Source organism: Podarcis melisellensis (genome assembly GCF_964234715.1).
Source record: "Podarcis melisellensis genome assembly, chromosome: 9".
NCBI lineage: Eukaryota > Metazoa > Chordata > Lepidosauria > Squamata > Lacertidae > Podarcis > Podarcis melisellensis.
The window spans coordinates 3,766,968-3,788,025 of NC_138541.1; the positions used below are offsets into that span (position 1 = coordinate 3,766,968).

The 21,058-nt window shown below is 45.9% G+C and overlaps 1 protein-coding gene across 1 annotated transcript in view; it reads left to right on the plus strand.

The window, feature by feature from the left end:
- Positions 1-21,058, plus strand: part of VPS16 (VPS16 core subunit of CORVET and HOPS complexes) — a 39,772-nt gene continuing 18,714 nt past the window's right edge. The window contains exons 1-13 of the mRNA XM_081924928.1: positions 1-171; positions 1,936-2,024; positions 3,032-3,123; positions 4,738-4,866; positions 5,762-5,906; positions 12,353-12,468; positions 15,005-15,127; positions 16,309-16,364; positions 16,921-17,010; positions 17,488-17,582; positions 17,709-17,785; positions 19,655-19,786; positions 20,662-20,789. Of these exons, the coding sequence (XP_081781054.1) occupies positions 119-171; positions 1,936-2,024; positions 3,032-3,123; positions 4,738-4,866; positions 5,762-5,906; positions 12,353-12,468; positions 15,005-15,127; positions 16,309-16,364; positions 16,921-17,010; positions 17,488-17,582; positions 17,709-17,785; positions 19,655-19,786; positions 20,662-20,789 (1,325 nt within the window). The 5' untranslated portion in view covers positions 1-118. The remainder of the gene's footprint in view (positions 172-1,935; positions 2,025-3,031; positions 3,124-4,737; positions 4,867-5,761; positions 5,907-12,352; positions 12,469-15,004; positions 15,128-16,308; positions 16,365-16,920; positions 17,011-17,487; positions 17,583-17,708; positions 17,786-19,654; positions 19,787-20,661; positions 20,790-21,058) is intronic.

A 21,058-nucleotide genomic window follows, 5' to 3' on the forward strand; every position in this document is an offset into this window, starting at 1 on the left:
GTGCCCTCGCTCAAGATGGCGGCTTCGGCTTCCCTGTGTCCGCTTGCCTGGAGTGGGCGCTGAGGGCGGAAGCGTCCTGGGAAGCAGAGCATCTCTGCTGGGTCCAGGGGCGCAAGGCATGGACTGCTACACGGCAAACTGGGACCCCCTCGGGGAAGCGGCCTATTACCGGTCAGTGGGCGCCCCCCCGCCTCCCCAACGCCCCCCAGGAGACTCTCCCCCCTCTCTGACCCTTCCCCAATTTTGCCACTCCCTGGATAACCCCTCTCCCACCCACCCCCAATGCTTTATATTGTTGGGGGTGGGGGTCCTCACCCCCTCCGCAGGGGCAGGGGCGCAGCTCCTGCAAAGCATTTTGCACTGGGAGGGCACCAGCCGGACCCAGGGGGTGGGGTGGGGCTTGCAGCTGATCAGACGAGCTTCCTTTAAAAAAAAAAAATTAAATACAATTTATTAATTTTGTGGTAACAACCCCCACCCCGCAAAAAACCACTCACCACAATAAAAAATTGAAACCATAAATCTTGATTGACTTCCCTCCACTCCCCCTCCTGCTTCCATTATTTTATACTTATTCATGCACGTCCATAAAATCTTATATTCTTAACAATCCAACACTTTATTCGTCTTATTGCAAGTGACTTTTAGAAGGGACCAAAGAACAGGAGCTCACCCTGTCACGGGGATTCAAACCGCCGACCTTCCGATTGGCAAGTCCAAGGGGCTCAGTGGTTTAGACCACAACGCCACCCGCGTCCTTAGTAGCACCTTAGAGACCAACTAAGTTTGTTCTTGGTATGAGCTTTCGTGTGCATGCACCCTGCTTCACGGTGTGGTTTGAGCACAGTGTATTTGTGGGAATAGATTGTGAAAAATTTTGCTTAGGCACCTTCTGTTGCGGCAAGGTGTTTCTTATTAATATGATCAGTGCTTTTTTCTGGGGCGGGGGGGGGGGGGACGCAGGGGTACGTATACCCCTAAACATTTTGTGAATCTTTTGTCCATTTACTGTATTTATTTCTCCTGATTTGAACTATAAAATGGTGATTTTCTTTAGTCAAAATGAGAGTACAGTGGTACCACTGGTTATGTACTTAATTCGTTCCAGAGGTCTGTTCTTAACCTGAAACTGATCTTAACCTGAAGCACCACTTTAGCTAATGGGGCCTCCTGCTGCCGCCGCACAATTTCTGTTCTCAACCTGAAGCAAAGTTCTTAACCCGAGATTTTATTTCTGGGTTAGCGGAGTCTGTAACCTGAAGCGTATGTAACCCGAGGTACCACTGTACCCCTAAACATTTTTTAAGAAAAAAAGCACTGATTATTACTATTATTTTATTTTAGGGACAGCATTTGACACTAAATATAACAGATGTCATTGGTGAACGTCAGGGATTCTCTGGGACTCCATCTCCCAATGGACTCAGGGTTGATGGGAGTTGGAGCACAGGAACTATGTACTTTTCTGTGTTCAGACCACTGCACGAACCCCTGTCCCAGTAACCTTTACAACAGACCTGCAAGGCAGGCTGCTGTTGCTAACCCCACATTGCAAACAGGGAGGGGAACTGGGGCTGAGCTAAGGTCGCCAGGTGGGTTTGTGGTAGAGGCAAAATTCAAACAGAGGACACCCTGGTTCCCAGCTGCTCTGCTGACTCCATAATCTTCTCCTCCATCCTCATCCTCTTTCCCCACATCCCTCCAGGACCCTACTTCTCTCCCTGCTCCCCATCTCTGAGTGTCTCTTGCCTGGTGAGGGCAAAGGACTAGGAAGGCCAGCTGCCTCAGTGCACTGCTTGGGGGCTTCCCAAAGCACAGAGCTGACCAGCATTGGTAACAGAATGCTGGGTTTTGCCAGTGCTTCGGGGCTCTGCTTTTATTTAACCTGACATTTCTCCCCCCAAAAAATTTTCCGCTAATGTTTTCTTCCTGCAGGAAACTGGATTTGTACACCATGGGCTGGAACCTGAGAGAAGACCTGCGGGATTGCTTGGTCGCTGCCGCGCCCTACGGAGGACCCATCGGTACGGCAAGAGCCAGCTCCTCTTTCTCGCGCCAGCTGTTCCTTTGCAGCTGGGAGGTTTCCTCTCTCAACCCAGTCTCAGTCACTGGTGCAGTCGGGGAATTTGCCAAGGGGTAGGGCATGCATGATGCAGTCAGTTGCGCGATCTCTCTCTCTGGCTCTGCCTAGTCTGCCCTACAGGGCTGTTGTGAGAACGCCTTGAGGTTCCTGCAGGAAGGGCAGGACCCAAAAAAATAAATCGGGGCAAGGAAAGAGGGTGGCACTGGCGCTAGCTGCCAGAATAAAGGTAAAGGGACCCCTGACCATTAGGTCCAGTCGTGACCGACTCTGGGGTTGCGGTGCTCATCTCGCTTTACTGGCCGAGGGAGCCGGCGTACAGCTTCCGGGTCATGTGGCCAGCATGATTAAGCTGCTTCTGGCGAACCAGAGCAGCACACGGAAACGCTGTTTACCTTCCCGCTGGAGCGGTACCTATTTATCTACTTGCACTTCATGCTTTCGAACTGCTAGGTTGGCAGGAGCAGGGACCAAGCAAAGGGAGTTCACCCCGTCGCGGGGATTCGAACCGCCGACCTCCTGATTGGCAAATCCTAGGCTCTGTGGTTTAACCCACAGCGCCACCTGTGTCGCTAGCTGCCAGAATAGCCACTAGTAAATCCTAAGCAGTTGAGTTGGCACATATGGGCAATAATAATAATAGCTCTATATTTTGGCTGTCTATTTGGACCGTAACCAATTTTTTTGTCTTCTGGTTCCTGAATTTTGAATCATTTTGAATCGAGATGGCAGACTGAACTTTTTCGGTTTTGACTACTGGCTCAAAACGACGCTGGTTTGTTGTTGTTTTTTGGTTTCTTAGCATTTCTGAGCTACCATTGTTACAAGGCTGCTAGTAATGACATAATTAAAGAAATGCTCACAAAGAATTAAAAAGGGAGGTGAGAACGGCGATTGACTTCTCAGCATTGTTTTGTATTGTGATTTTTTAAAAAGCCTCTATTGTTTTAGCTTTGCTGAAAAACAAGAAAGAGAAATCTCCCAGTTCCCGGCCACCTCTGGAAATCTACACAGCCTCAGGAGTCCTCTTGGCTAGCATTCCGGTGAGCGAATTGTGTTATCAGTGGTCACTGTGCGTGGCATAGTAATAGTGCGGGATTTACGTATAAGCTAAACAAGCTATAGCTTAGGGCCCCACTCTCTCGGGGCCCCCCAAAAAATGAAAGGGGAAAAAACCTGGATGTACATTTCCAAAATAAAGATAAAAAACAAATAAAATAAAACCTGCTTACAGTAACAGTGTTTTGTGTTGTGTAGGCTCCTATGATGTAAGTAGCCTGTTCCCTAAAATATCACTGGTTAGATACCTATTAGGTCCATAAATTACCGTACAGCATATATTTAACACAAAAAACAGTGACAATTTGTTGTTGACAAAGGACAGCTGGACATATAAAGGGCCCCATTACCTTCAGTAGCTTAGGGCCTCATCAAACCTAAATCCAGCCCTGCATAGTAACATTGTTGTTGTTGTTTAGTCATTTAGTTGTGTCCGACTCTTCGTCACTCCATGGACCAGAGCACACCAGGCACTTCTGTCTTCATAGTAACATTAGCAACAACAAAAAAAGGAGGGAGAAGGCAGGTCAGTTCTCTGCCCCAAGGAGGTTACACTCGCAGTGGTAAAGGCAATAGAGGGAAATGAGGAGGATGGGGGAAAGCAAGGGCAAACTCTGAACGAACACTGTCAAATTGTGCTGCGTGCACTGAGCGCTTTTTTTCAGCTGAGAACGAGGGCTTTGGGGGTTCAGCGACAGAGGGGCTGGGTTTGAGTTGCGACGTGGCCGCCAACCTGGATGACTTTGAAAGAGGCTTAGGAAATTCCATGGAGGAGAGGGGCTATTGATGGCTACTAGCCTCCACAATTAGAGGCAGCAGTGCTTCTGAATACCAGTTGCTGGAAACCACAGGAGAGTAAGGGGGCTCTTGTGTTTGAATCCTGCTTGTTGGTTTCCCACAGGCATCTGCTTGGCCCCTGTGAGAACTGTTAGAATTCCTGCTCCATGATTGCAGTCATGGGATTGTTGTCTTTCACATGACGGTGTATGTTTTGACTCCACAGAGTGGGAAGTGACGGAGACAGGATGTTTGCGTTACTGTGTTCCGTGAAGTGGGACTATTGTCCTTTGTTCTTTTCCTCTTTGCTGTCTGATGCTAGAGAGAGAGGGAGCCATGTTGCAGCGCTTTGTGGGTGTTTATAAATAAAGTACATTAACCCAAATGCTGCGTTGCTGAGGTCTGTTACGCAACTGCGCAAACTCTGCGGATCCCTAAGTGTGCCTGTGCCTGTTGGCATCGGTCGCTGTGATGTTCGGGCTGAAGAAAGTTTTGAAGCTCCCGAATGATCGACCAGGAGGGAGAGAACATGCCAGTCGGGCATGTGTCTCTGCCAGGGTCCTACTCAAGTGTAGGCTGAACTCCTGACAAGAACAGGATACTGGACAAGAAGGGCCGCTGGCTGTATCTCTTACCAGAGAGTGGACAGGGTGGCTTCCTGAGTGCAGTAGGCAAATACCCCTGATATTTTAATAGGTCATACGCAGGGCTACCTTTGGGACCTACCAAGAAGTACCTGCTGATTCAGAATGTCAGGTTGCTAAATAGGTGCATCTGGGGCCTGGCTAATTTCTAACCCTGGGCTTTTGTCTCCCCTCCAGTGGAAGAACTGTCCAGCCGTGCACCTTGGCTGGACGACCAGTGAGGACCTCCTTTGCATCCAGGAGGACGGCTCGGTCCTCGTCTACAGCCTCTTCTGTGAGTTCAAGCGGCGCTTCAGCATGGGCAATGTAAGTGACCTTGGAGAAGAAAGTTTACTGGAACCGGGGGCTTTTGGGAGCTGGAGCTTCGGCCCAGTATACCTGAAGGAGCGTCTCCATCCCCATCGTTCTGCCCGGACACTGAGGTCCAGCGCCGAGGGCCTTATGGCGCTTCCCTCCCTGCGAGAAGTGAGGTTACAGGGAACCAGGCAGAGGGCCTTCTCGGTGGGGGCGCCCCCCTGTGGAACGCCCTCCCATCAGGTGTCAAGGAAATAAACAACTATCTGACTTTTAGAAGACATCTGAAGGCAGCCCTGCATTGGGAAATTTTTAATGTCTGATGGTTTACAAATTTTTTACATGTGCCATAAGCCACCCAGTATTTATTGAAAAATGAAAACACTTAGAAATGTTCCATAGGAAGTGATTCATAATTGTAAGCTCACTTCTTGCTTGAAGAAACATTCAAACATTTCAGTGTAGTTTAGAATAATATAATATCACTTGTTTTTTAAAAAATATTTTTAAAACATTTATCTTTTCAAAATGAGAGCAAGAGCGTTGGTTATTCTGCCCCAGTTCTCCATGACATATTGTCTCGAACTGGGGTTTTCAATGAAATATCAGAAAAGAGAAAGGCTTCTTTGTGTTGATTGAGGAGATGAGAATTTGTTTGTCTCAAATTCGACCGAATATCAATGAGATTACCTGGCAAAAGCCAGCTTGCACCTTTCATTGAGTTTGTAGACATACCTAAGGTATATATGTAAGAGTCTCGTTCATAATGATATTCTGGGTGCCACACAATCATGTTATAAAGTGGTTGTGTTCTGTGTTAAAAATCAAAGATTGCTAGGACTGTTTTTTGAGAACCGCTGCTCTAACCACTACACCACCTGACCCGGTGCTTCCTTGCTTTCCCCAGGAGGTGCTTCAGAACCACGTGCTGGAGGCCAAGGTGTTCCACACGGAATACGGCACCGGGGTGGCCATCCTCACTGGGGCCCACCGTTTCACCATAGCCACCAACGTCGAGGACTTGAAACTCCGCAGGCTGCCTCAGGTGCCAGGTAAATCTGCCTCCTGCCCACCTTCGCCCCTCGACTCGCACTGCCCCAGACGCGCTCTTCTGTTTCTGAGTGTGCGCTCCCTGGAACCCAAGGTTTTGAAAAGCAAAAATCGCACCCCAAGTTTCTAGAGTTTGTTTTAGGAGCCTCTGCACGTTCTATGTCGAGCTTAGGGGTCTGCTCTTGTTGTCGCCATTTCACTTGGTACTTTGGTGTTCTGTTAATGCCTGCTTGTTATTAACTGATAATCGTTGACCTCTTTGGATCATTGGGTTATCTGAGAGGCAATACCTCTAATTTGTTGGAAGATATGCCCAACCGTTCTTGCAATTAGAGTTAATACGAATACAAATGTTGTTGTTGTTTAGTCGTGTCCGACGCTTCGTGACCCCCTGGACCAGAGCACGCCAGGCACTCCTGTCTTCCACTGCCTCCCGCAGTTTGATCAAACTCATGCTGGTAGCTTCCAGAACACTGTCCCACCATCTCGTCCTCTGTTGTCCCCTTCTCCTTGTGCCCTCTATCTTTCCCAACATCAGGGTCTTTTCCAGGGAGTCTTCTCTTCTCCTGAGGTGGCCAAAGTCTTGGAGCCTCAGCTTCAGGATCTGTCCTTCCAGTGAGCACTCAGGGCTGATTTCCTTCAGAATGGATCGGCTGGATCTTCTTGCAGTCCATGGGACTCTCAAGAGTCTCCTCCAGCACCATAATTCAAAAGCATCCATTCTTTGGCGATTAGCCTTCTTTATGGTCCAGCTCTCGCTTCCATACATCGCTACTGGGAAAACCAGAGCTTTAACTATACGGACCTTTGTTGGCAAGGTGATGTCTCTGCTTTTCAAGATGCTGTCTAGGTTTGTCATTGCTTTTCTCCCAAGGAGCAGGCGTCTTTTATTTTTGTGACTGCTGTCACCATCTGCAATGATCATGGAGCACAAGAAAGCAAAATCTCTCACTGCCTCCATTTCTTCCCCTTCTATTTGCCAGGAGGTGATGGGCCCAGTGGCCATGATCTTCATTTTTTTGGTGTTGAGCTTCAGACCATATTTCATTGTCCCATACAGAAAAATGAATTGGAAAATCTACATAAGACATTCAAAAAACCCTAAAAACTCTGAAACCCCATTTTAAAATACAATATACTGTAGACTATAGTAGACTATTGGGTGCTCTGTTAGGATATTTCCATTCCACCTTAAGAGGGAGCAGGCTATGTGAGTCACAGCCTGCGTATTTCCTGTTCACAAGATGTTTATGTTTCCTGTGGCTTTCGTTCTCTCTCTCGGTGCCTGAACACGCAAGCAGGCAGTCATGTTTTTTCTTTGTTCTGACCAACACTGAATAAACCTCTTAAATATGCTCTCCTGCTGTGCAACCTTCGCTGTGTGAATTCTGCTGATAGAGCGTGCATCAGCCCAGGAATGTGGCAATCTATTTCTGGAGCTCGTGTCGCTAATTGCTGATACTGCGTGTCTACGGGAGATCGATGGACGTCCGGAGACGACGTGGAGGCATGATGGCCTTTATCTCCCTGGCAGTATCCCAACATGCTCTCCCTATTCCTTCCTCTCTTAGTGGCACAGAATCATCTTGCCCCATTGTTGGATCCAGTTCTACGCTCACACCTTGAATATTCTTCCCACACTCACAATCATCTTCAAGGGTTTTTTGTTGGAACTATAAAAGCAGATCTGTTAAAAATTTTGTAGATTGTTTGGAAACCAGCGAGACAGCTGCATCCTCTGGGTCCCTGTAGCGTTTACTAGCAGGCATAGTATAACGGTGGAAAGCAAACAAGGAGAGGTTTCCTTAACCAAAGAAGAGAGAGAAAAATAGAAAGTGCTGGGTTTGTTCAATTTAAGAGCTTCTTTGTGTGGTGACTGCCAGGAACAAAGTATAGAAGGGAGCTTGCGGTTAATAGCTAGCAACTGGCAACCTGCCCGGGATGCTTCACAGAATTTGCCCAAGATGTTTCCATAGGCGCCGACTCCATGGGGCCTGAGGGGGCCCGAGCCCCCTCAAAAATTCGTTTGGGGGGCTCTGCCCCCCCAATAATTTAAGAAAATTATTAGTTATATTATGCTTTGTAAAATCACAAAATTATGTTGGTATTTTTTATTTTCCTTGTTTGACGATAGTTACCTTTTAAAATACATTCAGTAATGAGTTAAAACGAAGCCACTCCCGATCTAGAGAGGGGGTGGGGTTGTGGGCTCTCGACCCATCAACAATCCCCCTAGCTCATTAATATTCACCGCCCACGGCGGCAGCCAATTGGCTGCCGCAAAGGGCGGGCCCTCACAGGTTCACTTAAGGTCGGGGCAGCCCGGGGCTCGCCCCTTTCGTTCCCCCAGCAGCAGCGGTTTGGAGGTCTTGGGCCCCCCCAATATTTTTTATAAGTCGGTATGGGCCCCCGGCCCCCCAATATTTTTTATAAGTCGGCGCCCCTGGATGTTTCTCATAGCATGGACAAGAAGGTGCTGTTAGAATCTCAGTAGGTTGTGACTGGCAGAATCCGAGACCAGGGAGAAGAGTCGGTGGAAGAAGACTGAAAAAAAATGAAAGATTATTTACAGAAATACTGTAATATTAATGAATGTTAGAAAAATGTTGGAATGAAGGTATATAGCTTTAGCAGAAATGTTATAAGGAATTAAGTACAAATAGATTTTTAATGTATTAAAGGGAAAAAATAAGGTTAGAATAAGTTAAGATAAATTACAGGACAGAAAACAGAGGAAGATGGAAAGGAATTGCTGAAACAGTTAATTGAAGTGGAATACAAAAAGGGAGGTGCGAGGAGGTCGTAGAAACAAGTGCATGAAAGATAAGATACTGAAACTATTGGATGTGTTTTAAATTGTGTCTGTTTTGTGTTGTTAATTCAATGTTTTAGTGTTAGTGTAATGTAGTGTTTTTGTTTTTGAATTGTATTGTTTTGTTGAATTCTTTTTCTTTCTTTTATAGTCTTTAAATTGTTAATAAATATTATTTTTTAAAAAAATAGAATCTCAGTAGGTTGGTAAGTTTAAAAGTAGAGAAGTAAGAAAAAGGAGAAATTACTTCCCTGGGTAGCAATCAACGCTAATTACAGTCTTGTTATCTGCGGAGCTCCAAAGCCTGCTTGCTAAGCCGTCGCCATCTTCTCCCAGGTTTCTAGGTTTCTCACGGTTCTTGAGCTGGAGCCACGTTAAGCCTTCAATTGCTGTTTAGGTCCACTCCCCATCTCTCTCAAGATTCTGCCACCAGGTCTAGACGGAGGCTTTGTGTAGATCCTTTGGATCTGCCACGTTAAGCCTCCAATTGCCATTTGGGTCCACTCCCCGTCTCGCTCAGGATTCTGCCACCAGGTCTAGACCAAGGCTGTGTGTAGATCCTTTGATCTGCCACGTTAAGCCTCCAATTGCTGTTTGAGTCTTCTCCCCGTCTCTCTCAGGATTCTGCTACCAAGTCTAGACCATGGCTTTGTGTACTGTAGATCCTTTGATCTGCCACGTTAAGCCTCCAATTGCCGTTTAGGTCCGCTCCCTGTCTCGCTCAGGATTCTGTCATCAGGTCTAGACGGAGGCTTTGCGTAGATCCTTTGATCTGCCACGTTAAGCCTCCAATTGCCGTTTGGGTCCACTCCCCGTCTCGCTCAGGGTTCTGCCATCAGGTCTAGACGGAGGCTTTGCGTAGATCCTTTGATCTGTCAGATCCTTCCACGGATATGAATTTATTTATTTATTGAATTTGTATTCCACCTGAAGGCCACAAGGCGGTTCACCACGTAGGATTGCAAAATGAAAACACTAAATGCCCAGTAGAACAGATTGTGTGTACAGCTTTTATTTTCATTTACTTTGTCTTCTTAAGTAGGGGTAGAGGATGGGAGTTTAAAAAAACAGCTTAAGCGGAGTCAGACCACTTGTCCATGTAGCTTAGTGCTGCCTCCACTGGCTGGCAGCAGCTCTCCAGCACCTTCAGGCAGCTTAGAATCCTAGAATCGTAGGCTTGGAAGGGGAGCCTGAGGATATCTAGTCCAACCCCCCTGCAATCCAGGAATATATCCATACTTAGAGACGTTACAGATATTGCTTTTAAAAGTGTTGTGAACTGCCCTGTGATTTTCAGATGAACGGCGGTATACAGATTTAATAAGCAAGCAAAGAAATAAATAAGCAGTTATCGGACTGTGCGGAAATGGCAAAACTAAGAGACCAAAATGACGAACTTTTTATAGAAGAGTGGAGGCATTTTTGGGAGCTGTCTGAAAAAGCATTGTAGCCAGATGAAATCACGGGCGGAATTCGAAATACGAGCAGCGGATGTAAAATTATAAAACTAACTCTATTAGAGGGTGGGGAGGGGGGTTGGTAAAAGATAATGTATTTGTTATATAATTCAGCAGAAAAGGGGTTGAATAAAAACACAGTGGAGATGGAAATCCATGAAACAAAGTTCTAATTATCTAATCCGAAACTCATTTGAGAAATTTTGGAAACTTAATGGAAAATTATATTGGGGGTGGGGGAGCAGCTGTCCTGTGTTGGGTTGAAATAATGACAGACAAGTAGCAGGTGTCATATGGGCGGCATCTCTTGAGCATGTCTCGGGGAGTCCCTTTTATTGAATATTACAGCATTGCCACATGCGTGATTGTTGCTGATTGGTTAACACAAGTACAAAGCAAAGGGTTGCATATAGGCATTAATCACCGATAGATTAAAGTCTGGGAATGGGGGCACAAAACTAGACAGGCATGAAAACCTCCTAATTAAATTATAACTTGTGATTAATATAGTAAGACTTAAGTCAATTACTAATGATTGATATAGGAGACTTAAAAGAACATAACAAGCACGTTCCGTAGATGTGATCAACTATGCATTTAAGAACAGGTCAAAGTACAATGTTTTTCCTGAACTCAATGTGAACTGAACATTCTAAGGTGATGAGTGAATGTCTTAGTATTAGAACGGTTTGTGCAGCATCATGTACAGAAGCGAAGCTTGGGAACAAGACTTTCCTTCAGTCCTGTACGGGGAACAAACCTGCAACCTTTGCATGTCCAGCTCTACCTGCAGATGCCATTGGGGGCTGGGCCTGGGACTGTTTGCATGCAAGCTTTGGCCGTTCCCCTAAAACAATCCCTCGCCTCCCCACTCCTGCTTCCTGGGCTGCGCTGCTTGGTGGGTAGATGCAGGACGCACCTGCAAGCAGCAAACTTCCCCCTGAGTTAGGGGCTCCAGCCTCCTTCCCATTAATTCTTCTTCTTCTTTGGTGATCACTCGTAGCCGAGTCAGATTGTCTTCCATGAACGCAGTTTTAAAAGTGAGTCCGTAAGTGACTGTGGAGGCCAATTCTGGATCCACACATCCTTCCACAGTGGGGACATAGGTTTCCGGGCGGGAGTTGATTACGGTGTGGATTGGCCAAGCGTGCCTTCCTCTTAGTGCGTTTCTCCCTTGCGTCCTGAGTTTGAGCATCTTCTTTTTTTTTAATAATAATTTTTATTAAGGATTTTACATTACAAAAAATGAAAAAAAAAAACAGGAAAAAGAAAAAATATCAAACAAAAATTGTTAAAAACAATCTATCTTTCCATCTCCTTATTTTTCATTTACTTGTTTCTCGGACCACCTCATACCACCCTTTTTTGTATTCCAAATCAAATTATTAATTCAACAATTTCTTTCCCTCTTTTTACTACCCAGATCTTAGTCTTAAATTATTACAATCTTAGATTTTTACTTATATAGACCCATTTTTTCATATTCTTTTAACCCATCACAGCTAGAAACCACTTAGTTCCAATCCAAAATTATTCTAAAATTCCTTAATTTTACAATATCTCTGTAAATAGTCTTTAAATTTCTTCCAATCTTCCTCCACTGACTCTTCTCCCTGGTCTCGAATCCTGCCGGTCATTTCCGCCAATTCCATATAGTCCATCACCTTCATCTGCCATTCTTCCAAAGTTGGGTAGATCTTGTGTCTTCCAATATTTTGTGATAAGTATTCTTGCTGCTGTTGTAGCATACATAAAGAAATTTCTATCCTTCTTTAACACCGATTGGTCAACTATGCCCAGGAGAAAGGCCTCTGGTTTCTTCAAAAGGGTATATTTAAATACCTTTTTCAGTTCATTATATATCATCTCCCAGAAAGCCTTAATCCTTGGGCACGTCCACCAAAGGTAAAAGAATGTGCCTTCATTTTCTTTGCATTCTGAGTTTGAGCATCTTCAAAGCCATGGACAACTATGGTAAAGGCTGTTCTCCAACTGGAGCGCTTGCAGGCCAGTGTTTCATAATTGTTGGTGTTTATAGAGGCTCCAGCCTGCTTCCTGTTTGTAATACAGTCCTTGCCCCAAGCAGACAGATCTGCTGCTGCCTATGAACTTCAGCTTTGAGCAAAGTGTCCTCTGCCTGAAGTTTTTTTTGCCTGCATCCCTCCTGTCCCTCTTCCAGGTGTCCAGAAGCCCCCCTCCTGCTGGGCCGTCCTGTGCCAAGAGCGAGTGACCGTCCTCCTCGTTGCCGTTGGCCAAGAGCTGTACCTGCTGGACAACACGACCTGCTCCCCGGTGGTGAGTGAGGGGGGGTGCAGGGCTGGGTGGGACACCTCTTCTGGAAGCCCCCTGGACATTCACTCCTGCTGGACCGATTCGTAGCCTGTTGCATTGCCGCAGAGCTATCTGTGGCTACTACCCACAATGGCTGTGCTCTGCTTCCTTAATCAATCAATCAATTTATTGTGCATAGCCTTTACAAATACTGAGGCAAGGAAGAAGGGCTACCCCTATGCTATCCATATAATCAGTTATCAGGAATCAGTATATTCATATATGCTCACATATAATCAGGGCTTACAGTATTTTATAATCCATTTTGAATCAAAGGGAAGCTGTTCCTTAGCTAACTGCATACTGCTTGATACAGCAAAATTAGGAGCCGACCTTTCCCCTACAAACATCTGTGTACCCTGGACATTGGGAAGACGTGAATCAGAGATTCTGGTACAAAATCCCCTCAGATACAGGCTAAATTAATCCACAGAACAGGAAGAGCAAAACTGCAAAATCTCCAAACTCCCTGTCCTGTCATAACTAGGGGAGAGGTTAGACAGAGCGTCACTGAAAGCATAGGAAAGCAGAACTAGAACTCCGTGCTTGACCAGTGCTTGACCAGGAGCTGGTAGCATGGCAAGGAGCTTGCTAATTGGCTAATTTTCGCTGACAATATCGTGACTGTCTCATGGTTGTCTCATGATCTATGATTTGCTGTGATCTGCTCAGGTATAAAGATCTCTGGATTTCTGTCAATCGGGGTCCCAGTTCCTTTTGGAAGAGATTCCAAACTGGGTCCTTATTGCCTGGCAATAAACTTCACCTTCTTATTCTCCATTGCTGAGTCTGCCTGATCCTTATTTAACACCAAGCAAGTACCTGCTTACGTTCACGTGCCTCAATACCATTACAATGAACAGCAGAGGAAAAGAGCAAGGCTTTCCTCTGAAATCACCCAACATAACCTATCAAAGTTTACCAAAAAAGTAATTTACAGCATAAAATGGCTCATGTTTTGTTAGCCCCCAAATGGAAATCAAGCGAGAGCCCAATACTTGGACTACTGCGCTCTATGTGGAGCAGTGCGCTCTCTTGGGGCTACCTTTGAAGGTGACTTGGAAACTGCAATTAATGCAGAATGCGGCAGCTAGACTGGAGACTGGGAGTGGCTGCCGAGACCACATAACACCAGTCCTGAAAGATCTTCACTGGCTCCCAGTATGTTTCTGAGCACAATTCAATGTGTTGGTGCTGACCTTGAAAGCCCTAAATGGCCAAAGGTCCTGTATACCTGAAGGAGCATCTCCACCCCCATCGTTCAGCCCAGACACTGAGATCCAGCGCCAAGGGCCTTCTGGCAGTTCCCTCACTGTGAGAAGCCAAGTTACAGGAAACCAGGCAGAGGGCCTTCTTGGTAGTGGCGCCTGTCCTGTGGAATGCCCTCCCAGCAGATGTCAAGGCAGCAAACAACTATTTTACTTTTAAAAGACAACTGAAGGTGGCCCTGTTTAGGGAAGTTTTTAATGTCTGATGCTGTATTGTTTTTAATATTCAGTTGGAAGCTGCCCAGAGTGGCTGGGGAAACCCAGCCAGATGGGCGGGGTATAAATAATGAATTCTTATTATTATTATATTGTTATTATAAAGAAGAACTGCAACTTAAACTGGTGGAATATGCGCAGCTTGAAGACCTAACATATAGAATAAGAGAACAAGGAAAACATGCATTTAAAGAAGATTGGAAAATGTTTATTGAATATATGGGGTTAAATTGTGTTTATCTGAAAACGTGGGCAACATTAAGATAAATTCAACAGTGTAAATAAGTTTTGATGGATGTAATAATGGAATATTGAACGGTTCGGTTTGTGTAAAATATGCAGGGATTTATGATATGCAAAATGAACCATGGAAAGAGAAGAAAGGAAGTCACTGATCTACTTTAAGGTTGTTTGAGTGAATACTCTAAAATGTAAAACAGAAAATTTAATAAATATTATAGAAGAGATTATGCATAAAGTTTGCATAAAGTTTCAAAACTGGAAAGCTGGAACAGAGTTTCTTAGCTCAGCCCTAGCAAATTTGGCTATCAGGTGTGCAATTGGTAGATCTTTATCAGCTGAGAGTTCAACTATTGATACGATAATCTTTATTGTCATTGTCCCATACAGAACAATGAAACTGAAAAAATCTACATCAAACATTCAAAAACCAACAAGCCTGCTATCCCAGCTATCCCAGCCTGGTTAACCCCTAAAAACTCTGATACCCCATAATTAAATACAATATACTCCCACAGAGAGTACCTTACACTGCGTTTAAAACCAAAATCGCATTTGGATAGAAACTGTTTCTCAGGCGGCTAGTCCTAGTCTTTATAACCCTGGACCTTCTTCCAGAAGGCAGAAGCTGAAAGAGATCAGATTCCTGGGTGGAATCGGCTTGAGAACCACTTATGAATAGGCAATGACATTTTCCCCTCTGGGCATTGCATGTAAGGAGTAAATCATCAGCCCTTCGTGGCCCTGCTGACTGTGTCTCCCTTTCTTCACCGCAGACCCTGCCTGGGCTGAGTCCTCACGCCGGCTCCTTTCTGCGGATGGCGGTATCCTTCAACTATCGCTTCCTGGCTCTCTTCACCGACACAGGATATATCTGGATGGGAAAGTCCAACCTTAAGGTGAGCACCATGTCCAGATTCGCCTTGGAAGCGGAGAGATCCGTCAGATTGAAAGGCACTTCTCTGTGGGCCTCACTGCAGGATTCCACCTTGGTCTTCTCCGGAGGGATTAAGCTAGTCTCCCCCGCAACAGGGTGTGTTTTGGAGCATAGCACCTGCTGCTGATGGGAGTTGTAGTTTGAACATCTGCAGGGGCAACAAGTTGGGGTAGGGCTGGATTCAGATGAAGGGCAGTCCAGGATAACACCTTGTGCCAGTTCCGTGATTCCTTCTCCCTTTTCTGAAAGAGAATTGACCTAAAAAGAAAGGAAACGGATTTCCTAAGGGCTAGAAAGTCGCTCTTTCGGTTTTAAACAGGAGCTGAGATTCTGCATCTGAAAGCTGAGATTCTGTGGCATGCACACAGCCCTGCGGGTCTGCACAATTCGAAGGAGGGCGTTTGCCTGCGCCTAACCCCTTGTTTTCCAAAAGGGGATTCTGCATCACAGCAGCCTAAATTCTGCATCCAAACCTCTTAGAAAACTCAGCCATGGTATTAGCATTAGCAAAACAACAACAACAAACTTATGGTTACGTGAAACATGCTCAATAAACACACAAGACGTAACCGGCTGTACTTTTGAATAAATAAAGCATACTATTCATTGTATCAAATTGTAGATTTCAACGGAAGTCTCATAAAGTTCAACGAAAAAAGCAGAAGACCCAGTGGATCAGTTTATTCTCTAGTCAGTTCAATGCATAAGGTCCATACAAGTATAAGTATCTATTCCACCTGTCTGTTCATAGAGTCCAATAATTGTTGTTAGTTGTTACAGTTGGGTTGTTACAGTTCCACAGAATCCTTTCACAGAGTCTAAGACAAGGATTTCTGGAATATTAGCCTTGTTTCACCATCCTAGGCTTCATCAGTAGAACAGGCTCAAATCATATAAGTGGATTTTAACTTGCTTTAGTAAGTTGTCGGAATCCTCTTTTGTAATTTTCTGGCGTGTTTGAGGAAGTGTCTCGCGTGCAACGCACAGGGCACAAATGTGTAAAGGGGGGCTCTCCTGAAATCGGGAAAATACAGTGATGCTGCTGGCCTATCTTTCCAGTGGTTATGGTGTGGTTCCATTTCCGCAGCTGACCCCTTTCCTTCCTCCTGTCCCTCATCGCCCCTCTGCCTCTTCCCTCTGCAGGAAAAACTGGGCGAGTCCATCTGCGAATTTCGAGCTCCGCCCAAGCAGATGGTCTGGTGAGTTCAGCAGGTCTCCTCCCCTTTTGTGCGAGGCTGGGAGACTTATATCTTATATTATTGTCATACCAATATGCTGACCTTTAAAGCCCTAAACGGCCTCGGTCCAGTATATCTGAAGGAGCGTCTCCTCCCCCATCGTTCTGCCCGGACGCTGAGGTCCAGCGCCGAGGGCCTTCTGGCGGTTCCCCCATTGCGAGAAGCAAAGCTACAGGGAACCAGACAGAGGGCCTTCTCGGTAGTGGCGCCTGCCCTGTGGAACGCCCTTCCAGCAGATGTCAAAGCGATAAACAACTACCTGACATTCAGAAGACATCTTAAGGCAGCCCTGTTCAGGGAAGTTTTTAACGTTTGATATTTTACTGTATTTTTGGTTTCTATGGAAGCCGCCCAGAGTGGCTGGGGAGGCCCAGCCAGATGGGCGGGGTATAAATAATAAATAACAATTATTATTATTATTATTATTATTATTATTATTATTATTATTATTATTATTACCATTTATGTACCGCTTGATGGTAAGGAAACCCCCCCTCCTTTTTCTTTTATGTGGTAGGTGCACCCGCTCTCGAAGCAAGCAGCGTGCCGTGGTGATGGCGTGGGAACGGCGCCTCCTCGTGGCTGGGGACGCAGAGCAGTGCATTCAGCATCCTTGCGGGGGGAGAGGCGGGGTGGGACTGGTGGGCTTATTATTCAGGGGAAATATTTCAGAACCTTCTCTAAGGTAACATTGGCTTCCTCCATATTTATTTGCCTGCTTAATTTATAGGGCTGCCCTGTGGCAGAAGGGCTGTAGGGAGCCATTGCTGTTTAGCGTTTAGAGCGCCGGGCTAGGGCCTGGGGGATCAGGGTTCAAAACGCGCCTGGCACCTGGCTAATTTCTAACACAGGTACTGGGCGAGGTGAGCCTGTGACTTGATCCAACACAGGTCTTTTTTACACCGTTTGGTTCTGCTGGTTGTTTAGACGAGGGATGAGGGGGACGTGCTGTGGCTCAACTCCGAGCATCCCTGGCCATCTTGGCTGTTGGGGGTTAGAGTTCAGAAGCATCTGGGGTGCTCCACGGAGTTCCCCATCCAACGCCCCCCTGCGTCCTCCTTCGATTCCTTAATGCTGACCGCAGGTACCCTCTGGATGAGGATTCGTACCTCGTGCCGGAGCTCGATGGCGTGAGGATCTTCTCCCGTTCCACCCACGAATTCCTCCACGAGATCCCAGGTGAGTTTCCCCTGCAGTACTGGGCAAGCAGAGAGGACTAGAAACCTGCCGCCTCCTGTTTGAAAAGGGGAGCCTGGGTTGTTTTTTTCAGGACCCCTCACTTCTCACTTCTTGCTTCCGTTTCAGAGGCCAGCCAGGAAGTCTTCAAGATTGCGTCCATGGCGCCAGGAGCATTGCTGCTGGAAGCTCAGAAGGAGTATGAGGTGAGGGACGCTAGGCGGGTGGGGAGGAGGAAGGGGCGGCCCTGATCCCCTACTTTGGTGTAGGACCAACTGGCTGGAAGAACAGCCAGGACCAGCTGGCAGCCTGAGGTGTAACTCTGTGCATAACCTGGGGAATTTCATTTTATTTGCACATTTTATTTCATTTTATTCATTTTAATTCACAAGAGACTAGGGCCCTGCGGGACTTGACATCTTTCCGCAGGGACTGCAAGACAGAGCTGTTCCACCTGGCCTTTGGCCAGGGCACAGTCTGACCCCCTCCTTCGGCAATCTTCGCGGAGCTCTGGCCCAATGGTTGCCATTGGTTTGAGTTGAATTAATTTTATAATGAATGATTTTAGAGTGTTGTGTTGTGTTGTACTGTTTTATTGTTCTTAGCCGCCCTGAGCCCGGCTTTAGCTGGGGAGGTTGGGATATAAATATAATTTATTATTATTATTATTATTATTATTAGTTACATTTATATATCACTTGTATCTTCCAAGCATGAGACGCTTAATCTCAGGGTTGTGGGTTTCTAACTTTGACTCAAGAAAATCACCATTTTATAGTTCAAATTGGAAAAAATAAATACAGTAAATGGACAAAACTACAAAGTTTCACAAAATGTTTAGTGGTGTGCGTAGCCCTGCATCCCCATAGAAAAAAAAGCACTGCCCATTGGGATTTCGGCACCTAAAATTCCTAAAAGAAAGTCTTCTGGTTGTTTTTTTTAGAAAAAGTTATTTTAATCATTTATTTCAATTGGTTATATATCATTCCCCAAAATGGTAATAGTTTCAATCCTGTTGCTTAATAATAATAATAATAATTTTTATTTATTTATACCCCGCCTTTCCTGGTTCAGAAAACCAGGCTCAGGGCAGCTAACAACAAATTTAAAACAATTGATGCAACAAAAAACAGCATAAAATACAGTATAAAACGTGAATAACAATAAATTCAGAATTCAAAAATCAATTTAGGGGGGAAACCCATCCAATAAACATTAGATGATCCCCAGGGCTAGCTGGCTAAAATAGTCCTATTTGGGCCAGCAAGGAGACCAGGGGAGAATTAGCTGTGGGATCTCAGAGCAGGTAATCTTCATAAAAAGAGGAGAGGGAGGGAGGGAGGGAGGGAGGGAGGGAGGGAAGGAAGGAAGGAAGGAAGGAAGGAAGGAAGGGGAATAAAGGATCGGGCTAACTCCGTATTGAAAGCCAGGTGGAATAGCTCTGTCTTACAGGCCCTGCAGAAGGAGGTTAAATCCTGCAGGGCCCTGGTCTCCTGGGACAGAGCATTCCACCAGGTCGGAGCCATCACTGAGAAGGCCCTGGCCCTGGTGGAGGATAGTCTGACTTCCTTAGGGCCTCTAAACTAGAAGAAGAAGAAGAGGAGTTTGGATTTGATATCCCGCCTTTCACTCCCCTTCAGGAGTCTCAACGCGGTTAACATTCTCCTTTCCCTTCCTCCCCCACAACAAACACTCTGTGAAGTGAGTGGGGCTTAGAGACTTCAGAGAAGTGTGACTGGCCCAAAGTCACCCAGCAGCTGCAGGTGGAGGAGCGGAGACGCGAACCCGGTTCCCCATATTACGAATCCACCGCTCTTAACCACTACACCACACTGGCATGAATAAACTATGATTATTCATGGACCTTAAGGTCCTCTGCAGGGCATATCAGGAGAGGCGGTCCCGTAAATACGAGGGCCTTCTGGTCACCATCGGAAGGATGGGTGGCATATAAGTTTAATAAACAATGGTCATGGGCGAAGGAGGCACTCTTGAAGAGATCTGGTACCCACAGCTTGCAAGGGCTTTAAGGCTTCTCGTTCCCCCCCCCCTTCCTCCTCCTTCGCCTTCCTCAGAAAGAGAGCCAGAAGGCCGACGAGTACCTGCGGGAGATCAAGGACCAGAATCTGCTCCCGGAGGCCGTGGAACAATGCATCAGGGCGGCCAGCTATGAGCACGAGCCCGAGATCCAGAAATCTCTCCTTCGGGTGAGTATTGAAGGGGCAGAACCCGCTGCTTGTTTTGGGGGTGGGCACGGCCCCCTTGCAAAGAGAGCTCAGGTGTGGCAGATTGGGAGTGGCCGATTCCTGAGCTGTGCGCTGTAAGGGGTTAAACACACCTGAGCTACTAAAAAAAACACCCCTTGCCTTTCTGTCCACAGAAGACTCTCTGTGAGTGAGTGAGTGAGTGAGTGAGTGAGTGAGTGAGTGAGTGAATAATAATAATAATAATAAATTTTCTTTATACCCTGCCCTCCCCAGCCAAGACCATAGCTGTCAACCTTTCCTTTTTTTGCGGGAAATTCCCTTATTCCATCGACATTTCCCGCTGCTATCCCGGATTGTTAGATATCCTGTAGACCAGTGTTTTTCAACCTTTTTTGGGCAAAGGCACACTTGTTTCATGAAAAAAATCACGAGGCACACCACCATTAGAAAATGTTAAAAAAATTTACTCTGTGCCTATATTGACTATATATAAAGTAATTCTCTTGAATAGGAATCAAATAAACACAAAGAAAGTATTTTATAATTACTTTATTATGAAATAGTAAGTAAACAGAAATATGAAAAATTATAAAATACTTTATTTTTAAATCTTTCGAATTTTTCAATTTTCCCCACAGCACACCAGGCAACATCTCGCTAGTGTGCCGCGGAACAGTGGTTGAAAAACACTACTGTAGACTGTCCCCTGATGATAATAACAACAATAATTTATTATTCTTACCCCGCCCATCTGGCTGTGTTTCCCCAGGCACTCTGGGCCGCTCCCAATCGAGTGTTAAAAACAATACAGCATTAAATTATAAATTATATATTTAACCCTTTCTCTCTCTCTCTCTCCTGCCCCATGCCTCCAGGCGGCCTCCTTTGGGAAATGCTTCATTGACAAGTTCCCGCCCGAGCGTTTCGTGGAGACCTGCAGGGATCTGCGGGTGCTCAACGCCATCCGGGATTACCAGATCGGGATCCCCCTCAGCTTCGACCAGTATCCTAGAGAACAGTAGTAGCTCAGTCGGTATCAGTCAATCAGTTTTCTTGTTTGTAGCCAATGGCTGTCACAATGCAAGGTGAACACAAATCACACAGCTGTAAAATGGGGTTGGGGAGCACATTGCATATATCGGAAGAAGGCAAATCTACCACGTCAGCTCAGCGGGGAGAACATGAGACTCTTAATCTCAGGGTTCTGGGTTCGAGTCCTGCGTTAGGCAAGAGGTTCCTGCATCGCAGAGGGTTGGACTAAATGGCGCTTGA